The following is a 20863-nucleotide window of genomic DNA, read 5'->3' as shown; positions in this document are numbered from 1 at the left end:
CCCCACGAGTGTTGTCTGTGAGATGCGGAAATGCCCCCGGCACAGACCGCGTCCACAGGAACACACAGACCCACAGACATGGGTGGACAGGACACCGGAGGCCTTTTCACATGCAAACCTCTACAAACGGACCTTCCCGTCTGCACACGCGGCTCAAACTGCCCCCACCCGTGGGCTCTTCACACACTGACGGGGGCTTGAAAACACACAAGCTGGCGCTTGGTTTTGCACAGTTAGCACCCCTTCCCCGACCCTGACCAGACACACCTGTTCACATCTCTTTTGGCCTCAAAAACTCATCTGTGCTGAGCGCTTATTGAGCACTTACTGTGTGCGCAAGAACTTTTCATCGCTTGATTCATTTAATCCTCACGACAATGCTGCAGAAGTTAGTACCGTCATCATTCCCATTTTCCAGGTGAGAAAATAGAGAGGGAAGTGACTTGCCCAGGGCACACAGCAGCAAGGAGGCAGAGCCAGGATTTGAACCCAGACAGACGGGCTCGAGAGCCCAAATTCCAATTCGAGCCCTGGCCTTTGACTTGCCAGGTGGCACTGGGTTAGTAGTTCTACTTCTCTGAGCCTCAGTCTCCTCATCTGTGAAATAGGTACAGTCCTCACCTCCCTTAATTGTTCTGAGGATCGGAGGGGGTGACACAGGAGAGCTGGGAACACACTGGGCTTCTACAGGCTCCCTGTTGTCAGAGCCACCCTCAAGATAAGATTTGGGCCAAGTAGATGAGACGGGCTGCGAAGAGTTTTGCTATTTGCTAAACTGTGTGACCTGGTAAAGGGAGCTGGCCCTGTGCCTCAACTTCCTCGTCTGTAAAGTGGGAATGGCAATGGTTGCCCTTCTCTCATAGGGTTATTGTGTGGATGAAATGAGATAGTACAAGTAAAGCCAGAGCATGGCATTCAGCAGGTTTTCATGAGGGAGCCCGTGCCTGCCCCCCAAGGCCGTGACCAGCATCCCTCAGACTCCAAGCTGGTCTGATACCCCAAAACCCACGGAGGGGGAAGAAAAGGCAGACGTCAATTTATTACAAATAAAGAGATCAAACCATCAGATGTTTGTGAGGATCTTTCTCCTGTTTATTGACAAGGCCCAGCCCGGCCTGCCCCGCTTACTCCTCTTCAAAGGAGGTGTCCACTGGTGGGAAGGGGCCAGGCCCACCGGCTCCAATCGGGGGCTCCTCCAGAGGGCACAGGCGGTCGGTGGCATGCGGGCAGACCCTGCCCCCGTCAGTCCAGCTTCAAGTTGAGCACCAGCACCAGGGCATTCTGGCAGGAGGCAAAGGGCCAGGTGGGGATGAGTGGCCGTGGCAGGGGATAGGACCGGTCGGGCTCATGGCCACGAAATGGAAGCCAGGAGCAGAGGCTAAACTAGACCCGCCTGTGGCCCTTCGTGTCTCCGGGTGTCAGTTTTCTCAATGGTCAGGTGGGGACAGCATCCCTCCCTCTCGGAGTGGAGAGATCAAGTGAGAAAAATGTACATTTAATGCTCCAAGCACAATACTTGGCATGTAACGTAAAGCTGGTATTTGTTAAGCACTTACTGTATGCCTTTAGGTGAACTATCTCAATAGCTCTCTGAGGTGGGTACACCCCTATTATCAACGGAAACACGGAGGCATAGAGAAAAGTGAAGTAATTTGCCCAAGGTGATGGAGAAGGAAGGCAGCAGAATCCAGGTTCCCTCCTGGGGAGCCCCTGGCCAAAGGGGGCCCAAGTCTTGAGGGGCAGGGTCTTGCTCAAGGGAGTGGCAGGATCGTACTGATGGCCACTGCCCTCCTCAAGCCTCCTCCCCCCAGGCTGAGAGAGGAAGGCTTTTGCTCCTGATTCATTGGCCAAACGTGTTGACTGACACGGCTTTTCTCAGCTCCTTTCCTCACCTCTACTATGTCCAGCTCCGCCAGGTTGTAATCTATGTCCAGCAAGTCTGGAAGTGGGAACCCGACTTGGAGCACATCTGAGAAACACAGTAAGAGTCATTTCAGCGACTGCTCTGTAGCTGACTACTCCTTAAAGCCACTCCTTGGCTGTCTGGAACAGAGTAGTGGGAAACAGCACGGTGAGTGAAGGATGACGTCTGCCAGCCGCACAGGCACAGAGCACATAAGCCTCACCACCGTGTATTTATACCCCAGGCCTGGGTCAAGATCGGACCCATGGCATAGGGTCAAGGGGCAAGGGTCCCAAGTTGTGGGAGGGGCCTTTGTCCCCAGGTAGGTGACATTAGACTACATCAGCCTTGGGGCGCCTGGGTGGCTCAGTCGGTTGAGCGTCCGACTTCAGCTCAGGTCACGATCTCACAGTCCGTGAGTTCGAGCCCCACGTCAGGCTCTGGGCTGATGGCTCAGAGCCTGGAGCCTGCTTCCGATCCTGTGTCTCCCTCTCTCTCTGCCCCTCCCCCATTCATGCTCTGTCTCTCTCTGTCTCAAAAATAAATAAACATTAAAAAAAAAATAGACTACATCAGCCTCAAAGACTCAGCAGTGACTATTCACTCCCTTTTAGCCTCCCTTATCTGGGGTCAGTGAAAGGGCCTTGAGAGCACCCAGGTGGCATCCCTTCCTGCTTACAGTGCTTCTTAACAACCAGCAAAATCAAAGCCCACAGGAGCCCTCACCATTGACGACTGGGACATATGCCTCTTGGAGATAATCAGTGATGAAGCCAGTCAACTCCTTCTCCTGGGGGTGAGAGAGGAGAGGGAATACTCACATCCATCGTTCACTTCACTTCACTTCACTTCACTTCAATTCATCCAGTGTGAGTAACTGGATGGAAAAGTAGGATGTTGAAGTAGGAAAATCTGATGCTCAGATTTTCGCAGCCCTCACTTCGACTGGGTGTGGGGACCACAGCAATGAATATTAGAGACATGAAATAATTTGTCCACCTAGCGTCAAAACTGGGCTGGACCCTGCTTAACTGTAGGCTGATGCCCTATACCTCCACTTGGTCCCTGTTGAGTGACATATGGGCCTGGGGTCATAGTGCAGGAGGAATTCAAGACACCGTGGGTGACCTGTGGACTTCATTTTGCTCCTACAGAAAACTCAGTAGTTTCAATCAGTCATTCACTCACCACCACTCTGTACCTCAGTTTCCCCATCTGTGAAAGTGGAATGTAATAGCACCTATGCACAGGGATTTGGCAAGTTTGGGTACAGCCCAGAGCAGAGTGAGGACTCAACAAGTGCTGTTGTTATTATTGTTGACCAGCTGCTCAGGTTCCATCTTGGGCCCTGAGGCTACAAAGACTAATAAAAATGACAGCCAGGCCAACCAAGCCAGCCTCAGGCTGCTGCTATGCATGACAGTGTTATTAAAACCAATCCAGGGAGATGTCCAGAATCTATCCAGAAAAGGAGATGGACTCAGAGAGGCTAAGTGACTTTCCCAGGGTCACAAAGCACGTCAGCTGCCCCAAGCCCCACAGTGGTCGCTCTATTCACTCTGCCTCCATTTCAGGGCCCGTCCCCGCAGTGCCGAGGGAGAATAGGCACAGTCTTGCCCCCAAACCAGGTCAGGAAGAAGAACTTGAGATACTTACACTGAAGGCACCAATCGAGGAGGACTCCCGTGATAGGCTCAGTAATCTGCATGGGGTGTTGAGGGGGATAAGGAGCAGACAGCACAGTCAGAGCCACTGCCCCTGGCCATGGATAAAGGGGACCACAAATACCCACAACCCTTGTTTGAGGCAGAAGTCCCTGTACAGCCTTCAGACCAGGTGCTCATAAGCCTCTGCTTGGATACTACCTATGACGGGGCACTCATCACCTTTCATTATAGCCCATATTATTTGCCATAGCTCAAATCACTTCCTCATCTCATTGGTCCTGACTCTTCCCTCTGGGACCCCCAGTCACATCTATTGCTCCTGCCCAAGGCCAGGTATGCAGAGGTTTGCTGCCCAACCAGTCAGCTCCAGATCCTTGCAGGGCACAAGATTAGGACCCTTCACGTGACCTCCTTCCCTGCACAGCCTCCAATAAGCACTAATACATGATGGCACCAGAACAGGCCACGTGATGGTCGTCTGGGGGCTTTATCTTCCCAAATTCTATTCTTTATTCCAGTAGCAGACCCTCCATTTTCCACTCTCATTCCAAGGCCTACAGAGTCGCAGCATGAGCACATGACCCAGACCCGGCCCATCAGAGCATTTCATCTCTGGTGTCAGTGATTGGTTTAGGATTGGCCATGTGGTCCATGCTAAGCCAATGAGAAGCAGTCTTGGTAATTTAGTTAGAACTATTGGACAACAGGCCTCTTTTGTTGTTGGCCTCTTTGCCACCACCCTGCGGGGAGAGGCTGCCTGAGAATTTAGCCAACAAAGTGGACAGCAAAGGCCAAGGGAGGAGGGAGATCCTGAGGACTTTGGGCACCTAAGATCTAGCCATGCCTGAAATTAAGATCTACCCCTAGAGTCTCCAATCACGTGAGCCCAAAGATTCCCTTTTGGGCTTAAGCCAGTTAAGTTGAAATTGCCTCTGAAAGAATCCTGGCCGAATACAAGTCAGATCAAAGATTAAGACAGATATAACAATTAATGAGTAACTGGATGGAAAACTAGGATGTTGAAGTAGGATAGTGAGTGTAATATACGTAGCCACTGCTCCCATATAAATGTTAGCTGTTGCTAGCATGACAGGCTTCCAGGAGGAGGTGGCATTTGAAGTGGCACAGGGAAAAGCCTATTAAGGGAAAGGGGGACATGGACCCACGATCAGACGTGCTGTGCAAGAGCCTAGTGGGAGCACTGGTGGGAGAATTTGAGAAAGGACTTGAGGACCAGGCTAAGATTTGAGAAAAGATCATGCAGGTAACAAGCTAGTGAGGATTTTAGGACAGGGGTAGTGACCAGAGCAGCCTGGCAGTGTGGGCCATGCTGGATGGACCAGTGGGAGACTATGGAGCAGAAAACCAAGCACTGGTGGTAATGCCCACGCGGGAGTACAGGGACGCCGGCACAGGCAGCAGACTCCTACCTGTCCAGAGAGGTGACCATCAGCAGCCGGTCCTCACGAACTGAGTACTGGATTTTCAGGTTGAAGTGCTGGTGGGTGGTGGGTGGGGACAAAAGCAGGGAGAAGGCAGTGGTAAAACCAGGGGCCCCACCTTCCCAGTACCATTGCCTTAACAAAGTAGAGGTCTTCCTCTCTGCCCATCTTATCTGCAGGAACTGAATCCAGTAGTCTCCCCTTGCCCCCAGCCCAGGCTCCTTATCTTCTCTGTAGCTGCCCCAGGACAAGACTCTCAGAATACCTAGCACATTTGTAGGTCCTTGTGCATACCGCACTATTGTTTCAGCCTTTGAACATCCTGTGATCTCTACCTGGAGTGCCCTCCATCACCAGCCTCCCCAGCATCAACCCTTTCCCTGGACAGCTCCTGCTCAACCTTCAAAACACAGCTCAGGCATCACCTCCTCTGGGAAGTCCTCTGTGATTTCCTCAACTAGATTTGGGATCTTCCGAGGATCCCATAATCCCCTGGGTGAGCCCTTCTCTGCCTTTGTAGATGCTAATGAAGGGGGGGGGGAGGAAGGGGGGGAGAACAAAAGGAGAGAGGAAGGAGAGAGAAAGGAAGGACTGAACTCTTGACCCCAGTTTGTTGATCTTTCTAGCCATTCAAAGGTTTAGTGGCAGAGCCAAGGATCAGATGCCAGGTGACAGTTCCCAGGAGGTTAGGATCACATAAATGACAGTAATTAAGGATTCTTCAATCCATTACTTGGCTATTAACTAAGATCCTACACTCCAGTCTTGAACAGCCACAAGGCTGGGCCTAAATGGGGAACAGATTCTACTCACAGTTTCCAGGAGAAAGAGGGATACAGGAGCTTTCCCTCGCCTCCGAGCAGCAAACATCTCCAAGGTGCCATGGAGGTGCAGCAGGCTCTTTCCTGTCTTCATGGTGACTTTGGGGGGCTTGTTTATCCTGATCTGGGTCACCAAGGGCTTCGGCTTGGGATAGGCCTTAGCTACCTACAGAAAGCAGGAAATTCTCCTCAGGGAATGCCACCTCAGACTGGTGGCTTCAGTTGAAACCAGGAGTCCCTCCTGAAATAAGGCGATTTGTACCTTGGACACAGGAAACATGGCATGCAAGGGCTGGAATGTGTCTATCAGGAAATAAACAAAACAGACAATCTGGCTATTTCTTATTGGACATAGAAAGTAAATCTCACAAAACCTGAGCTGCTTCTATGCTGGACCCAAAGAGCACTTTATGGAGACGTTGGGATGATTCCACATCAGTCAAGGGAAATGTGGCCTTGAAAAGCTGCCTCCCAAGGGTGCCTGGGCAGTTCAGTCAGTTAAGTGTCTGACTTCAGCTCAGGTCATGATCTCACAGTTCACGGGTTCAAGCCCTGCATTGGGTTCTGTGCTGACAGCTCAGAGCCTGGAGTCTGCTTCAGCTTCTGTATCTCCCTCTCTCTGCCTCCTCCTCCACCCCCGACTTGCACTCTGTCTCTCTCAAAAATAAACATTAAACAAAAAAAATTTTTTTTTAAGAAAAAAAAGAAAAGATGCCTCTCAAATCCCTTGTCCCTTCAACTGGAAAACAAGGCCAAGTAGGCGTGGTGGTCAAGGCAGGTCAGGGCACTCACTTTAGGGATGAAGCCAGCCAGAGTCTTAGTGGTTTGTGGGGGCAGCTTACCAATCTACAAAACAAAATCAAGGTTAGGACTACTAAAGCCCTCCCCTACCCTTCCTAACAGACTCTATAAAGTATGCCCTCTGAGGTTCCCTTCATCATAACCTTATTACTCTGTGATTAAGTAGGTAAGGAGACCCTGGCTAGCCCAGACTGTGGCTTATACATCCCAATGCCCATGGCTCTTAGCGTAACGTCAGATGCTGAGAAAATGTTGGATGAAAAAGTGGCAGACAGATGGATGGATGTGATGTATGAGAGGGGGTGGGTGGACAGCTTTGTGGATGGACAGATGAATGGGAAATGGATAAACAAATGAGTGCTGAATGGATGCATGGATGGATGGATGAACACTTATGTAGGAGAATGAATAATAGATGCACAGGTGGGGGGTGGATGGAAGGATGAAAGGAATGACGTATGGGAGGAGAGTGGATATGAAGGTGTGGAATGGTCTGATAAACAGGTGGGAGAATGGATGATGAATGGATTGATTGGTGGGAGGATGGATGAGAAAGTACATGGATGGATGGTGGTTACATGGATGGGGGGATGAATGCCTTGATCAGTGATGACGGATGAATGGATAGATGAGTAGGAGGATGAATAATGGAGAGTTGGGTGGATAGATGGGTGTTTGGGTGACTAAGGTCAGATACGTGGACTCACTTATTCAGTAGTACCAGACCCTGTTCTAGGTATGGATGGCATAAAGGGTGGATGGATACTAGCTGGAAGGCTAGAGTCTACAGCATGAATATATGATAGCGAGATGAATGAATGAGTGGCTGATGACTGGATAAAAAGAAGGTGGATGGATGGCCAGTATATGAGAGTTGCAGGTTGATGGATATATACCTGGCTGTGTCAACAGTTGGAAGGATAGATGAGTAGATGGTGGTTACATGAACAGAGAGATGGTAGGTTTTGGGGCAAACTGATGATAGAAACCCAGATCAGTCCTGGCATCTCCCAGTCTTGGTGTTGCCCATGGCCCCAGGATAATTCTCAGAATAGACACACCGGGCAAGGACTGTCATTACAGGGCAGCTCACCTTCATATCCTGGACATTCACATTAAAGGACTTCTGCAGAAGGGCAAGCTCTGTGGTGAGGAAGGTGGCCGAGAGCAGCAGCTGTGAAGAGCCTTCAGCATAGCCCTCAGGGAACTCGAGGGCCTCCCCGGCATCAGCAAGCTGGATGGTGTTGCCCTCTTGCTGCTGCACCACAGGCTGTGGGACAGCGGGGAGAGACATGCTTAGCCTTGGCCATGAAGAACTATGGCTGCGGGCAAGGCTCTGCCCTCAAAACTAAATCAGCCTCCAAGTTGGCAAGTCCCTAGATGGGAGAGCCAAGAGCAGGCTACCCTCCCAGTGTACAGATGGGCAAACTGGGACCTGTGAAGATAAGGGAACCAGTCACTAATCGATGGTGGTGGCTGATGGGATTGCTTAAGTAACTTCATTTAGTCTGACTGACCAGTTGGAGCACTCATTGATACAGACCTGCTTTCTGTGTATTCTCAGAAGAGGTAAATAGCAAACAACGTGGGGCCTGGAAGAACCACACCGGAGGGAGACTTCACAGGGAGATGACATTGCGGGATTTTTCTTCCCATTCCTGGAGGAGGCATCTCACCTAGTCACCTGGAGATCTGGAGACCTGAGTGAGGACCCAACTCTGCCACCAGCTCACAGTGAGACCCTAACCAAGTCCTGCCTCCTCCCTGGGCCCCAGTGTTCCCATCTGTACAACTGGGTGGGCCACTCATTGGGAGAAGCAGACAGCCTCGGAGAAGGTGCATGTATGGGGTCAGCAGTCCTGGAAGTCAGCTCAGGACGAAGGGTTCATGTTGACAGCAGAAAGAGGGAGAAGGTTTCAGTTTCGGGGAACACTTTCATGGCGGGCCTGGTCTGCCAGGGCCCGAGGAGCCCTCACACCCTCCACAACCCAGTCCAGCTGCCTCCCCTGGCAGAGGCAGGCTGGTGAGAGCCCTGTCCCCTGGTGGCCCCCTGGCACTTACACTGAAGTCTACTTGGAGATAGTTGGCTGTGGTGGTTGGCATGGATGTCAGGACATATTTGACGATGCCCATCTGGCCCACGGGCATGGGAGCTGTGCAAAAGGAGGTTCTACTCAGAGAGGCACCAACTGCGGGCAAGCCATAGAGGCTGGCACCAGTCAGCTGCCACCTGAGCTGGCCTGGGTGCCAGGAACCCTTGCCCTCGTGTGACCCAAGGCAAGTTACTTGAGCCTCTCGGGGTCTTAGTAATTCCATCTGTAGGAGGGAGGCCATGGTGGCTGGCCTGGAAATCCTCCTCCCACACACCTCTCTGCAGGCACAGAGCTTGAGAGTTCCTGAGGGGTGTTGTGGCTCAGTTCCCACAATAGACTGGCGTGATTAGGATTATTGGCTCTGTTTTACAGACGAGAAAACTGAGGCTCAGAGGAATGAAATGATTTGCTCCAGGCCACACTACTGAGCACACGAGCCAGTTTTCTTCAGGCCCAGCCATTGGGCTCTCCTGTCACCTGACTAGGGAACCCTATGAATCCTGAGAAAACAGAGGTAGTAAATCCCCTCGACAAAGGAAAGAGTTAGAGGTCACCACTATAGGATTACTATTCAGGGTGTAGGCTTTGTGGATGAGCCTACGATAGCTGCTGTTCTTGGAGTCTAGGGGGTGAGGGGTAGAACACTGGATGGAAGGCGGAGACAAAAAGCCCAGAGTCCCTCAGGGCCTCAGGCCTCCCATCTGGACAGTAGGCAGATGGAGGGACACCATGACCTTAGACCTCCTCAGTCCCAAGCCTGGGCTTAGAGCAGATGCTTGAATGGAGAATGGGGGCCTCAAAGTCCAGCCATCCTGATGTCCCCATGTGTGAGCGAGGCATGGCTAGGGCTACCTACCATTCAGGTTGGCCCACTTCCTGTTCACATACACCAGGACCGCATCGATGGCTGGACACATCTGGAAGCAGAGAAGGTACTGGGCTGAGGGGGCCCCTGCATGGAAGCCTCACTTCTCACAGCTGAATGGTACTCCATGGGGAGACCCAAGAGCCCTGGAGGGACAAGGGCTGAAGGGGAAACCGAGTCTACACATCACATGGAAAATCAATGGCAGAACCTGGACTAGAATCCAGAGCTTCTGACCACAGCCTGAAAATGAGTAGACTCATTCCCCAATGAGAGGAATGAGTAATGGAGGCGGGGCGGGGGGGCAGGCTGTGGTATGTAGTCTGCCATTTTCTCCTTCTGTGCTCATGGCAGACATCACTAGAGACACCAACAGCCTCAGAATCCTCCTCAGCTACCGTCAGTCAGTCAGGGTCACAGCCAAGGGAAAACGCACTCGCCATGGTCTAAGCACACCTATGGATGTGGGTTGACACTTGCCCTGGTACTCACCAGGCTAGGAAGCACTTTGTGTAGGGTGCTGTCCAGGAACTTGTTGACAACTTTAGGCAGCATGCTGGACACAGAGGATGGGGACAGGGCACAGATGGCAGGAAATTAGGCACAGGACATTCAGGGACACAACTGGGGAAGTGCAGTGGCTCGGGAAGTGGGAAGCTGGGCAGGGGTGGTAGCGTGGACCCCAACTTCCTCCCCAGCCACAGAGCCCCTCACTTGCTAGGCAGGTTGGTCTTCACGCTGACCAAGATGACCTCACAGCCCTCACTCTTGAACGTGGGGAGACCCGTTTTCTCATCCTGCAGAAGCCGGTTGGTGGCTGTGATGTTCAGAACCACGATGATCTCCATGTTCCCACCTATGAAGCTGGAGGAGAGGGCAAGCAGGCATCATGGGCATCTTTGCCACTGTGGCCACTCTCCCTGTCTCCTCTTTGCCCTCAGTCTCAGCAGCTCTGGGAGGAGGAAAGGGTGAGGCACCACCCCCACAGGATAGAAAAGAAGATGGATTTGCCCCAGGTCACAAAATGGGTCTTTCCTGTTCCCTTTTGCTTTGGTAACCTCCTACACATCCTTCAAAACCCTACTCAGCTATCATTATCTCCCCCAAAGCCTTTTCTGATTCCCCTCACGCTGCCAGTGCTTCCTCTGTCCTAGGCTAGTCACTGAGTTTGTGATCGTCTGTGCTCAAGTCTGGTTCCCATCAAATGCAGGAACCCAACATGCACTATCTCAGACCACAGTGCCCAGGTGGCTCCCAGTAGGTATGCAATACATGTACATGTAAGAGTAAGACGAGGCCATCTCCCTTCCCTCCCGCCCTCCTCTGCTGTACTCACCTCTTGCCAGTGATGGTCATGCCGGTGGACACACACTGGAAGATGCCCACCCCAGGTAGGAAGCTCAGTGTGATGACAGGCAGCTGCACATCCTTCACCTTCAGACTGGGAGGTGACAGACATCCACAGCAATGAAACCAGGCAGGTGAGAGCCAGGCTCTTAACCCACTCCTCCACCCCCTGGCTGGGGAAGTCTTGCGTTAATCCCCCCATCCCATGTCATAAGGAGAAGCCTGCCTGGCCATTGAGAAACGCAAGGGCTGGACACGAACCAGTTTGTACACAGAAGTACTTGTGTACGACTTGGCCGGGTGATCTGGGGCTGCACCCTTCCCCTTGGTGGGCCTCAGTTTCCCCACTGGCAAAATGGGGAGGTTTGCCTGGATCAGGGCTTTTCAACAGTGGCACCGTTGACATGTGGGCAGAATAATTCTTTGCTGTGGGGGGCTGACCTGTGTCTTGAAAGATGGTTAGCTGCATCCCTGGCTTCCACCCCTGGAGGCACCATATGCACCTCTGCCTACCCTCTCCAGCAAGTCGCGATAACCAAAAATGTTTCCATACATTGCCGAATGTCCCTTGGAGGCAAAATGCCCCTGGCTGAAAACCACCAGTCGAGATCCAGGATAACAAAGACATGGCACGCCTAATCCTCCCCTCCATTCCTGAGCTCTTGGCAGACATTGCTAATTGATCACAGTCTGTGCCACAGAGCCCACCCTCCCCAGCACCTCATTCCAGGCAGCCCCTACCAATCGATCCCACCGAGCGTTTGCAATGGAACCAATTTGCCTCATCATTAGATGGTGGTTGATACCTTTCTGGCTCTGTCATTTGAGAAATTTTCCTTCAATTTCACGTGCATTCAGTGAGTCCCGGCTGCATGCAGGGAGCTGGGATTTGACTTCTCAACCTACTTCCTCCTCCCAATGCTCACAAGAGGCAGGAATTGTCTCCAGTGGATGACTGAGGCCCAGGTAGGAGCAGTGACCTACCCAGGGTCACATAGCAAGCCACCGGCAAAGCAGGGCAGAGGCCCCAGGCCCTGCCCCAGCTCTCCCTCCTGCCTTCTCAGGTCCTGGGCACAGCATTCCCCACCACCCTCTCCCTGCCACCCCCAAAGCCCTTCCCCTTGCTCACTTGGTGATGCCCTTGATGGGTTTCATTCCCGGCCGCTTCTTGCCCGCCTCAGCTGCCATCTGCTCCAGGATATGGCTCTCATCCATGGCACTCTGTACCTCTGGAAAAGGGGGGTATCCAGAGAGACACTTAGCTGGTCTCCCCACTACTTTCCTGCCCTGGGCCAACCTCTCAGGCATCCCAGGCACAGGCCACTCACAAGTGACACCACTCTGTGCCCAGAGTCACTGTGCCCCACCCGGGGCTGGGTGATCCAGAGACCCAGAGAGGAATCATGCCTGACCCCTGTCCTCCTCCAGCCTCACAGGGGAGACAGTTGCCAGCAACAACAGTAACAAGTGACAAGAGCCATAATACACTGGGGCAGCTGGAGGAACCACAGGAGGGGTTTGGGCCAGAAGAGAAGAGCTGGGGAAGGCTTCCAGGAGGCGGTGCCATCTCAGTTGGTCCTGAGAGGAGCAGGAAAGATAGGAATTTTCACCAGGAAGCAAAGAGGTAAAGGAGGCCACTGCCGGCAGTGGGCATACAAAATGCAAAGGTAGAGAAGCAGGGAAGAAGGTGGCAGGGTGAGGCAAGGGTGAGAAACCCAACATGGCTGGAGGGTGGGGAGGGGCATGACAGAGACTAGAACAGTTTGCGGGGGGGGGGGGGGGGCGGGGGGCGTATCAAGAGGGGGCCCTAAACCCCAAGCCAGAGTGGTGACCTTATCCTGTGGCCCAGCCACTCTCAAAGCCGGGGGACTAGGGAACTCGTCTGACAGCTTGTTAAAGATGCAGATTCTGCTGGTTCCCCAGGCCAGGAGGCCCCAACCCTGAATGCCACGATGCCAGAAACAAACACCTGCACAACGGTCATAGGCCGATTCCCAGAGAGGGGACGAACACGGAGCCGGGAGAGCTGTCACCACCTCTTTGCACCTCCGTGCGACTTCATTTCCCTCAAAGTCATGGAGCTGGGAGGTGGGAAGTAAGTTTCACTAAAGCCCCTCCAGGAGGTTTTAATCTCACATTTCATTTCATCTGCCCAAGTAAGGACCGGTTACCCTATTTTACATTTCTTTACATTTTTTTTTTTAAATTTTTTTTTCAACGTTTTTTATTTGTTTTTGGGACAGAGAGAGACAGAGCATGAACGGGGGAGGGGCAGAGAGAGAGGGAGACACAGAATCGGAAACAGGCTCCAGGCTTTGAGCCATCAGCCCAGAGCCCGACGCGGGGCTCGAACTCACGGACCGCGAGATCATGACCTGGCTGAAGTCGGACGCTTAACCGACTGCGCCACCCAGGCGCCCCAATTTCTTTACATTTTATATTTACAGATGAGCAAACAGTAACGCGGAGCAGTAACACTTGGCCTGAGGTCACACAGCAAATCGGTAGCTGAGCTGGGATTTGGCTCACGTCTGTCTTCCCCATAGCCCTCTTAGGCCACCAGCCCTGCAGTCGGGGCCAGGAGAGGCTCCGGGGAAGCAGGATTTCCTGTTCTGCCTCCAACTTGCGCAGGGACCTGGGCCAAGTCACCCCATTTTCTCTGGGCCTCAGTTTCCTCCTCTGTAAGATGGCAGAGTAATATCATTGCTGCTCACTTTGTTTTGAGGCTCATAGGGTGTTCACAGCCATGCAAACATGAGTGATCGCTATCTGCCCCTCAGCCCCGGCCCCGGGCCCGCCAGCTTACCGCGGTTCATGATGTCCAGGCCCAGCCGCAGCAGCGCCCCGGGGTCAGCTCGTGTGTGGGTCAGCAGGCCACAGAGTGCCAGAAACAGGATCCGCAGCATGGCTCCACCTGTGCCGTGGGGCCTGAATTGGTTCCTAGACCCTGGTCCCCTAGATCCTGGTTCCTCCGGGGACCTCCTGTGCTCCAGAAGACAACAGGCCCCCTGAATGGTCTTGGGGGTCCAGGGGCCTCTGAACTCCAGTTCAGCAAACCTTATTACTGACTTCCAGAGGGGTCAAAGAGTGTCCTGATTGAACACGGGGCCTCTGCGTCACCCCAGGAAGGTCACTTCCCCCTCTAAGCCTCAGTTTCCCCATCGGTCGGCGTGATGCGTGTTCTGACCAGCCCGCGTAAAGGGGGTGGTGGGAGGTTCAGCTGCAGTTTTGCATAAGTCCAAGTGCAGCTCAGTGCCAGGCAATGCTGGGGCCGCAGAGGGGACTGGGAATTCCCAAGGCAGCATGGGAACGGGGGCCCTCTGCTCCCCTGACCCTGACACTACAGCCAATGGCACCCCCACTCCCTCCAGCTCAGTCTCACCTCCAGAAATCTCAACTTACAGCCCCTTAAGACCCCTTGAGATGAGACATTACCACACCAAAAGAGAAACTGAGGCACACACCCACAGTCCCACAGGCAGTGAGTAGACCTCCTACTCCAGGCCCTTTAAGGTGCCCAGAAAAGCCTCACCCCAACCCTGGGCCCCCAGAAACCCCTCCCTCTCACCTACTGAGACCTGAAATGCTCCCAAGCAGAGGCCAAGTGTTTATTTCAGGTTTGAGCTGTGGCTGAAAAGAATCCAGAAGGGACCGCAGGGCCTGGTCCGTGTCACCCAGAGACGGGGAACTCTAGTTGGACTCCTGCTAACACCAGGCTCGGCCACTGAGGGCTGCGCGGATCCAGAGAGAGGGGCGCCTACCGGGGCCGCCTCCCCAGTCCGAGCCCATACCTGCGCTCATTCATTTGCCTCACATTTATTGAGTGCCTACTATGTGCCAGGCAGGCCAGGCTACAAGGTACACGTGGCAGAGAGAGTCCTGCTCCTCCTGAATCTTAAAGAGAAGTGATAGAATGGGATAAAATGCATGAGTTGTGTATGTGCGTGCGCACGGGGCACGGGGTGGGGTGCTCAGGGAAGGACTCTGAGGAGATATTCAGGCAGAGATCTGAAGGATGAGAAGCAGGAAGCTTTTAAAAAGCGAGGGAGGGGCACCTGGGCGGCTCCGTCGGTTGGGCATCCAACTCTTGACCTCCACTCAGGTCCTGATCTCAGAGTTCGTGAGTTCGAGCCCCACTGCACTGACAGTGTGGAGCCTGCTTGGGATTCTCTCTCTTCCTCTCTCCCTGCCCCTCCCCCACTCTCTCGTGCATGCTCTCTCTCTCTCTCTCTCAAAATAAATAAACAGTAAAACAACAACAACAACAACAACAACAACGACCGCCCCAGGGAGACCATTCAGGCCTATGATCACAATATTTGCTAAATGAAAGTGTGATCTACTTCTCTCTCATCCCATTCAATTTGTAAAGCTCTATCTGGGCTTGAATATAATCACTCTTGGTGTTTCCTTGACCTCTATGGACACACACACTCGTGTGCCACGGGCATGTGCCGGGTACATGCATGCCCAGTGCCAAGTGTCTTTGAAAATCATCCCCAAGGGAACTGCCAAGTTTGGTGTCAGGGTGTCAGAGCTGGTAGGGGCTTGGTGAAGGTCTCTTCCAGCCCCAGCCCCGGCTCCCAGCTGGGGAGACTGAGCCCCAAGAAAGCACCACCTCAGTCTCCACATTCCCAGGCCAGACCTATTGCCAGGCAGTAAGGCTACTCGGGCAGGATTTTTTTGCCCTTGGGGTAAAAACGTCGCGCAGGTATTTCTAAGACAAACGGCCAATGCCAGGGTTTTGTTTCTGACCTTGCTTGACTTTTGCCTGAGCTGTTCCATCCTCTTAGAATGCCCTCCCCCCACCCATCCACAGCCCGCCTGTCCATCAAGTCTTAGTTTCAGTCTTTGCCTCCTCCACCGGGAAGCCTCCCCTCCATCCCCAACCACCCTCAGTTTCAAAGATCACAGCTTGAACTTGATTGTATTCTTAATCCATCCCACCCAAGATGAGCGTTCCCTGCTGCCCCCACCCCATCCTTTGCTCACACATTTTCCTCCACCTGAAGTCCCTTCCTCCCTCTCTTTGCCTGACAAATGCCTAGCTGCCTGCTCCCTGCCGCTGTTGTCCCAGCTCAGCTGTGAGCTCCTGCAAAGAAGGACCTCCACGGTCTTCCCTCAGCTTCAGATGGATCCCAGGGAGGCCCCTCAGGTCTTCTGTCTCCTTGATCTTGCCTAAGTCCTGCAGCATCTGAAGATTTCAATGTCCAGTGGCTTCCTGTTAGGTGGGGAGCACTGGGTAGCCGTCAGGACATAGATCGAGCCCTTGCTGTGTGATCTCAGGCAAGTCCCTTCCCGTCTCTGGGCCCCAGTGTTCTCAACTGTAAAAGACATTCTCTGGGGAGAGCTCCACAGGTGGGGCCTGTCCTTACCTTGCTGAGCCCAAGGATATCCTGCAGATGACCGACCTCTACCTCCTGACCCAGGAGCGAGAAAGTCCTTATATTCAGGAGCCTGATTAGCTGTTTGGATAATTAAGGGCTTAATAAGGCCCAGATAATTATCTAGAGGTCCAAAGAACAGAGCCCTGATGTTCACGTGATGCTTCGGTCCGTTCCAATGTAAATAGCACAGAGGAGGAGAGTGGCTGGGGAGCCTGGGTGGCTGCATGAGGGTGGGCACTGGGGAGGGGATGCGGTTGCCTTAGCAGGCCACAGGGCTCACGCTGCCCACTCCCCTGGACTCAGCACCTCCCACCAGGCTGGACACATAGTGGGCACTCATCTGTTTCTTTCACATTGATTGAGAACCTACTGTGTGCCAGGCCTACTAGGGGTGCTGCAGTGAACGGGGTGATGGGGCTCCTCCTGGAGCCTACAGTGGGAGACGGGCATGTGACAAATCAATAATCATAGAGCCAGGTCATTCCTGGGGAGGTAAGGGTGGTGGAAGCCGCTGAACCAGGGGGATGGGATAGGAAGGGAAGAAAGGGCTTGACATTAAAGCCAAAGATTTCTGGAGCAGAGGGTGTTGGAGCTGATGCCTGAAGGGTGAGCAAAGCCAGCTCTTCAAGGCAGTGGACAGGTGTCTCAGGCAGGTGCCGGCGATGCAAAGGCCTGGCCAGCATTGCCTGGAGCATCTGAGACTCATACAGGGCACTGGGAGCTAATGGCCCAGTGGGATATCATCAGAGGGACCCTCCTAGAGGAAATGCCAGGAGCTGGCAAATACCAGGTGAGCTTCTCTCGAGCTCCAAACCTAGAGGACAATGAAGGCAGAGTGATCCCAGGGCCACACGCAGGCTGGCCACAGAGCTGGGGCCGGAACCTGAGGCCCTCAGGGGGCCTGGCTGGGGGCACCTCGAGAGTGAGAGAGAGTCGCAGGGGGCTGCTGGAGGCCTGAGGTTTTCCTCATCTACCCACAGGGAGCCCATAGGTCTGAACGTTGGAGGATGCTGCTGTGCCCAATGTGCACATGGGGCCACTGAGGCCAGAGGGGGCAAGGGCCTGCCTGAGGTCAGCAGGACTGAAGCCAGGTTGGGACAGGAGGAGAGAAGGGCCTAGGCCGGCCCAGCCAGGCTTCACCCTGATCCGAGCCCTGAGCTGGAGGAGTCAGTCTACAGATAGCATCATTTTATCCCTGCTGATCCACCCCCAACAGACAGAGGGACAGACAAGCCTCACCTACCCTCCCCCTGCAGTGCAAATCCGCCCTGGTATACCTCAGGTCACCTGGCTTTCCTTGCCTCCCCCTAGGGCCATCCCAGGTACTGTGGGGAGAGCGGGAAGGCTGGAGAAGCCCCCTGCCTAGTGTCAGCGATCTGGGCCCCCGCCCCAGCCACTGTCCCCACAGTGTGGCCTTGGCTGCTGTTTTATCCTCTCTATAATTGTGAGAAGAATAACAATACGCTTTCCGAGAGGGAAAAGGACCTTCATGTCATCCCCTGTCCCCCCAAGTTCAAAGTAAACTGGTCCTACCTGACTTCCAATGGCCAGGTAGGAGGCAATCTCCCTAAAAATGAAATTATTGTAAGGAAGCAGAGAGTTTTTCCTGGGGCCCTGGGTCGCCATGTGGCTTCAGGGTTCCCTCGGGGAATACTGGTCCAGCAAGCTTGTGGCTGGACCTCTCAAAGCTGCTCTGACCCAGCTTTCATTCAGCCAATAATAAAAGCAATAAGAGGGCCGTTTACTGTGCCCGTGACCTGCGCCAGGCATCCTGCTAAGTGTTTGATCTGCACTAGAGCATTTAAACCTTAGGACCACCCTATGAGATGAGCACTTTGGCAATTTTCTCCATTTTAAATCTTTTTTTTTTTTTCAACGTTTATCTATTTTTGGGACAGAGAGAGACAGAGCATGAACGGGCGAGGGGCAGAGAGAGAGGGAGACACAGAATCGGAAACAGGCTCCAGGCTCTGAGCCATCAGCCCAGAGCCCGACGCGGGGCTCGAACTCACGGACCGCGAGATCGTGACCTGGCTGAAGTCGGACGCTTAACCGACTGCGCCACCCAGGCGCCCCAATTTTCTCCATTTTACAGATGGAGAAACTGAGGCTCAAGGTCATACAGCAAGTGATGGCACAACCAGGAGTTAAATCTGGATCCAAGGGACTCCAGATCCCAGGCCAAGACCTTCCAAGGCACATCCAAGAAGGCTCCCGCCTGCCCGTCTGACCTCCCTTCCACACACCCCAGGATCGCCCTGCCTGGTCCCCTATAACACCCGCCCACCACTGCTCCAAATCCAGCCTGCTTCCTCCAGGGAATCCTTCCAGCCTCCCTCCTTCCCCTACCTCTTTGACACAGAAGACTGGGCTGGTTCTGAAGTTCGGTGCCATCTTTCCCCTTCCTGGAGATGCTTTGGGGACACAACAAAGGTGGCTCCCCCATTTACCTATGGGGCTTGGTCTCCACGCGGCTTCCTGGGGCTGGGGGCTGGGGCAAGCCCGGACCAAGCATATGCAACGGTCAGCAGCTCACTAACCACACATTTATATGCACCTGCCATGCTAGGCTCTGTGAGGGAAGCCACAGGCCCCAACGACAGTGGTCTGAAATTGAAGGACGTCAGTCACCAGGGTGGAGGGGTTTGGGTGTGGCCAGGGGAGACTGCATTTGAGCTGGTGGACAGGGGTAAACTGGTTCAGATTCAGGTGTCCCAGGGGGAGAAAGAGCAACGGCTCAGAGAGAAAGTGTGTGCAAGGTGTATGGGGGGCGGGGGGACGCGACCCGTGAAGGAGCCAGACCAGACCTGAGAGGGCGCAGGCTCGCCTTCTCTGCCCCACGTGTCAGCAGTGACTGTCCCACTGCTCTGCATGCACCCTCCCACACTCAGATTTGTTTCAGCGTTTCCCCTTTAGAGTGAGTGTGCCCTCAGCTGCGGGCATGGGAGGGCGTGCAAGAGGAAGGGGCTTCCTGCACTTACTTAGTCGTGTGGCTGCGAGACCGTCCAACTGGCCCAGAACGTGACCCCCTCTGCCACCCTGCAGCCTCAGCCTGGGACAGGCTCTCTGCAGCCCTTTCCAAACAAACCAGAGCGCTTACCTCACCCCCCCACCCCACCCCTCTGGTGCATCCGATCTGAAAGCCTCTTGCCCGTGTCAGGGCCCGGACTCCCTCTGTAAGCACCCACATGTGTCTGCATGCAGCCGCCACCTCCCCAGTGCTCATCCCCAACTCTCGAAGGAGCATTTATTGTAGAACCAGGCACATCATGGGTACAAACAAAGGCCTATCTGGGTGAGGAAGCTGATTGGATAAATGGGTAGATATGTGGATGGACAGATGGATGGAAGGAAGGAAGGAAGGAAGGAAGGAAGGAAGGAAGGAAGGTTGGATCACTGGACTGGCCACTTAATAGATGGACCCTATATACCGAGCTTACAATCCTTTTCTAAGCTATTAACTTTCTCTCCTGGTTGGGTCTGTATTCTTAAAATTTTTGCCTTTGTCATATTCCAAATCACCTAGCCCTGGACTGAGCCCATTTTAAGTCCAAATAAAAGTAGGATTAATGAATGAATTCACTAAGCAAGCAAATGAAATAACAGCCGTGCTGTCCTGAGCACAATCGCGAGGTTGGATGTTAGGGTCGGGCCTTCCCTTTTCTCAGCGCTGCCCGTGCCTCTCCCTACCACCCAGACCCTGGGGTCGCTCCGGGCCCCTCCTCCTGTCACACGGAGTCGGGATGAACCTGCAACCCTTAGAGGGTGACCTGTTAGTGTCACACTGTACCAAAGGTCTCGGTGGGAATTCAGGCCGTTTCCCGCAGAGAAATAAACAGAATGTGAATCCCGTATATCTAGGCAGGAAGGAACACTCTGTCTGGCTAAGAGCTTAGCTTATCAAGGGAAGAAAATCACATGGCTTTGGCTTGCCAGGGCTCTCGTCCCTTGGTCTTCCCTAGGCCATCTTGTCGTGCGTGAGCCGCTGAGTCTGAAGAGCTTTCAAAGGGAAAGGACTTAGACACACTTGAGGCCACAGGCCCAGGAGGAGGCAAGTCCCCTCCTGCCAATGGACCCTTACCTGTGTCCCGGTAAGCCAAAGACAGAGACGCCGCCCAAGAAGACAGTGCACTCCCTGTCACCTGAGGCTTGTGACCCAAGGACACCCCAGATGGGGTGCTGGTGATGGAAGAGGGCACTGGACATCTTATTCCTGGAGTCCTAGAAGGGCCCTCTCCTAGAAGTCTGCCACCATCCCACTCTGCGACTTGCCATGTTCCTCTCCTTGCTGGGCCTCAGTCCCTGCATCTGGCAAATGAAACCCCACGGCCTGCCTGCCTGACTCACGAGGCTCTTCTGAGGTGCTAGGAGCAAGATGGGACTTGACACTGTAGAGGGGAAATGCCACCAGCTGAGGACACAGTGCCTGAAGTCCCACTATGACATTGGTAACTGCCAGCCATCTGTGCTGCTCTCCATGGTCCCCTTTCAAAATATGAGCTTCCCAGGGCAAGGAGGTGAGGGAGTCAACAGATGC

General features: G+C 53.6%; 2 protein-coding genes across 2 annotated transcripts in view; both read right to left on the bottom strand.

The window, feature by feature from the left end:
- LOC112869699 (vomeromodulin-like) overlaps positions 1-20863 on the bottom strand; it is a 288979-nt gene that overhangs the window by 265158 nt on the left and 2958 nt on the right. The gene's annotated exons all lie outside the window — the stretch shown is intronic.
- Positions 1069-13869, bottom strand: BPIFB6 (BPI fold containing family B member 6). The gene is made up of 15 exons (XM_025932452.2): positions 13746-13869; positions 12069-12168; positions 10929-11033; positions 10307-10456; positions 10085-10148; positions 9584-9644; positions 8696-8787; positions 7728-7904; positions 6626-6679; positions 5826-5999; positions 5001-5068; positions 3560-3605; positions 2630-2693; positions 1893-1969; positions 1069-1281 (listed from the first exon to the last, which is right to left on the bottom strand). The coding sequence occupies exons 1-15, from the start codon at positions 13843-13845 to the stop codon at positions 1243-1245; spliced, it is 1371 nt and encodes a 456-aa protein (XP_025788237.1). The 5' UTR covers positions 13846-13869; the 3' UTR covers positions 1069-1242.

Source organism: Puma concolor, chromosome A3, assembly GCF_028749965.1.
Source record: "Puma concolor isolate L17-30 chromosome A3, mPumCon1.1.hap2, whole genome shotgun sequence".
NCBI lineage: Eukaryota > Metazoa > Chordata > Mammalia > Carnivora > Felidae > Puma > Puma concolor.
Note: the sequence above shows the minus strand (reverse complement) of the source record. Positions and strands in the feature narration are given on the sequence as shown.

Bases quoted from the DNA above. Each gene is read 5' to 3' on its own strand.
- BPIFB6 (XM_025932452.2), bottom strand. From the start codon at position 13,845: ATGCTGCGGATCCTGTTTCTGGCACTCTGTGGCCTGCTGACCCACACA. The intron at 10,457-10,928 runs GTGAGTACAGCA...CCTCTCCTCCAG, and splicing joins ATGACCATCACTGGCAAGAG to CTTCATAGGTGGGAACATGG. The intron at 9,645-10,084 runs GTGAGTACCAGG...CTCTGCTTCCAG, and splicing joins ACAAAGTGCTTCCTAGCCTG to ATGTGTCCAGCCATCGATGC.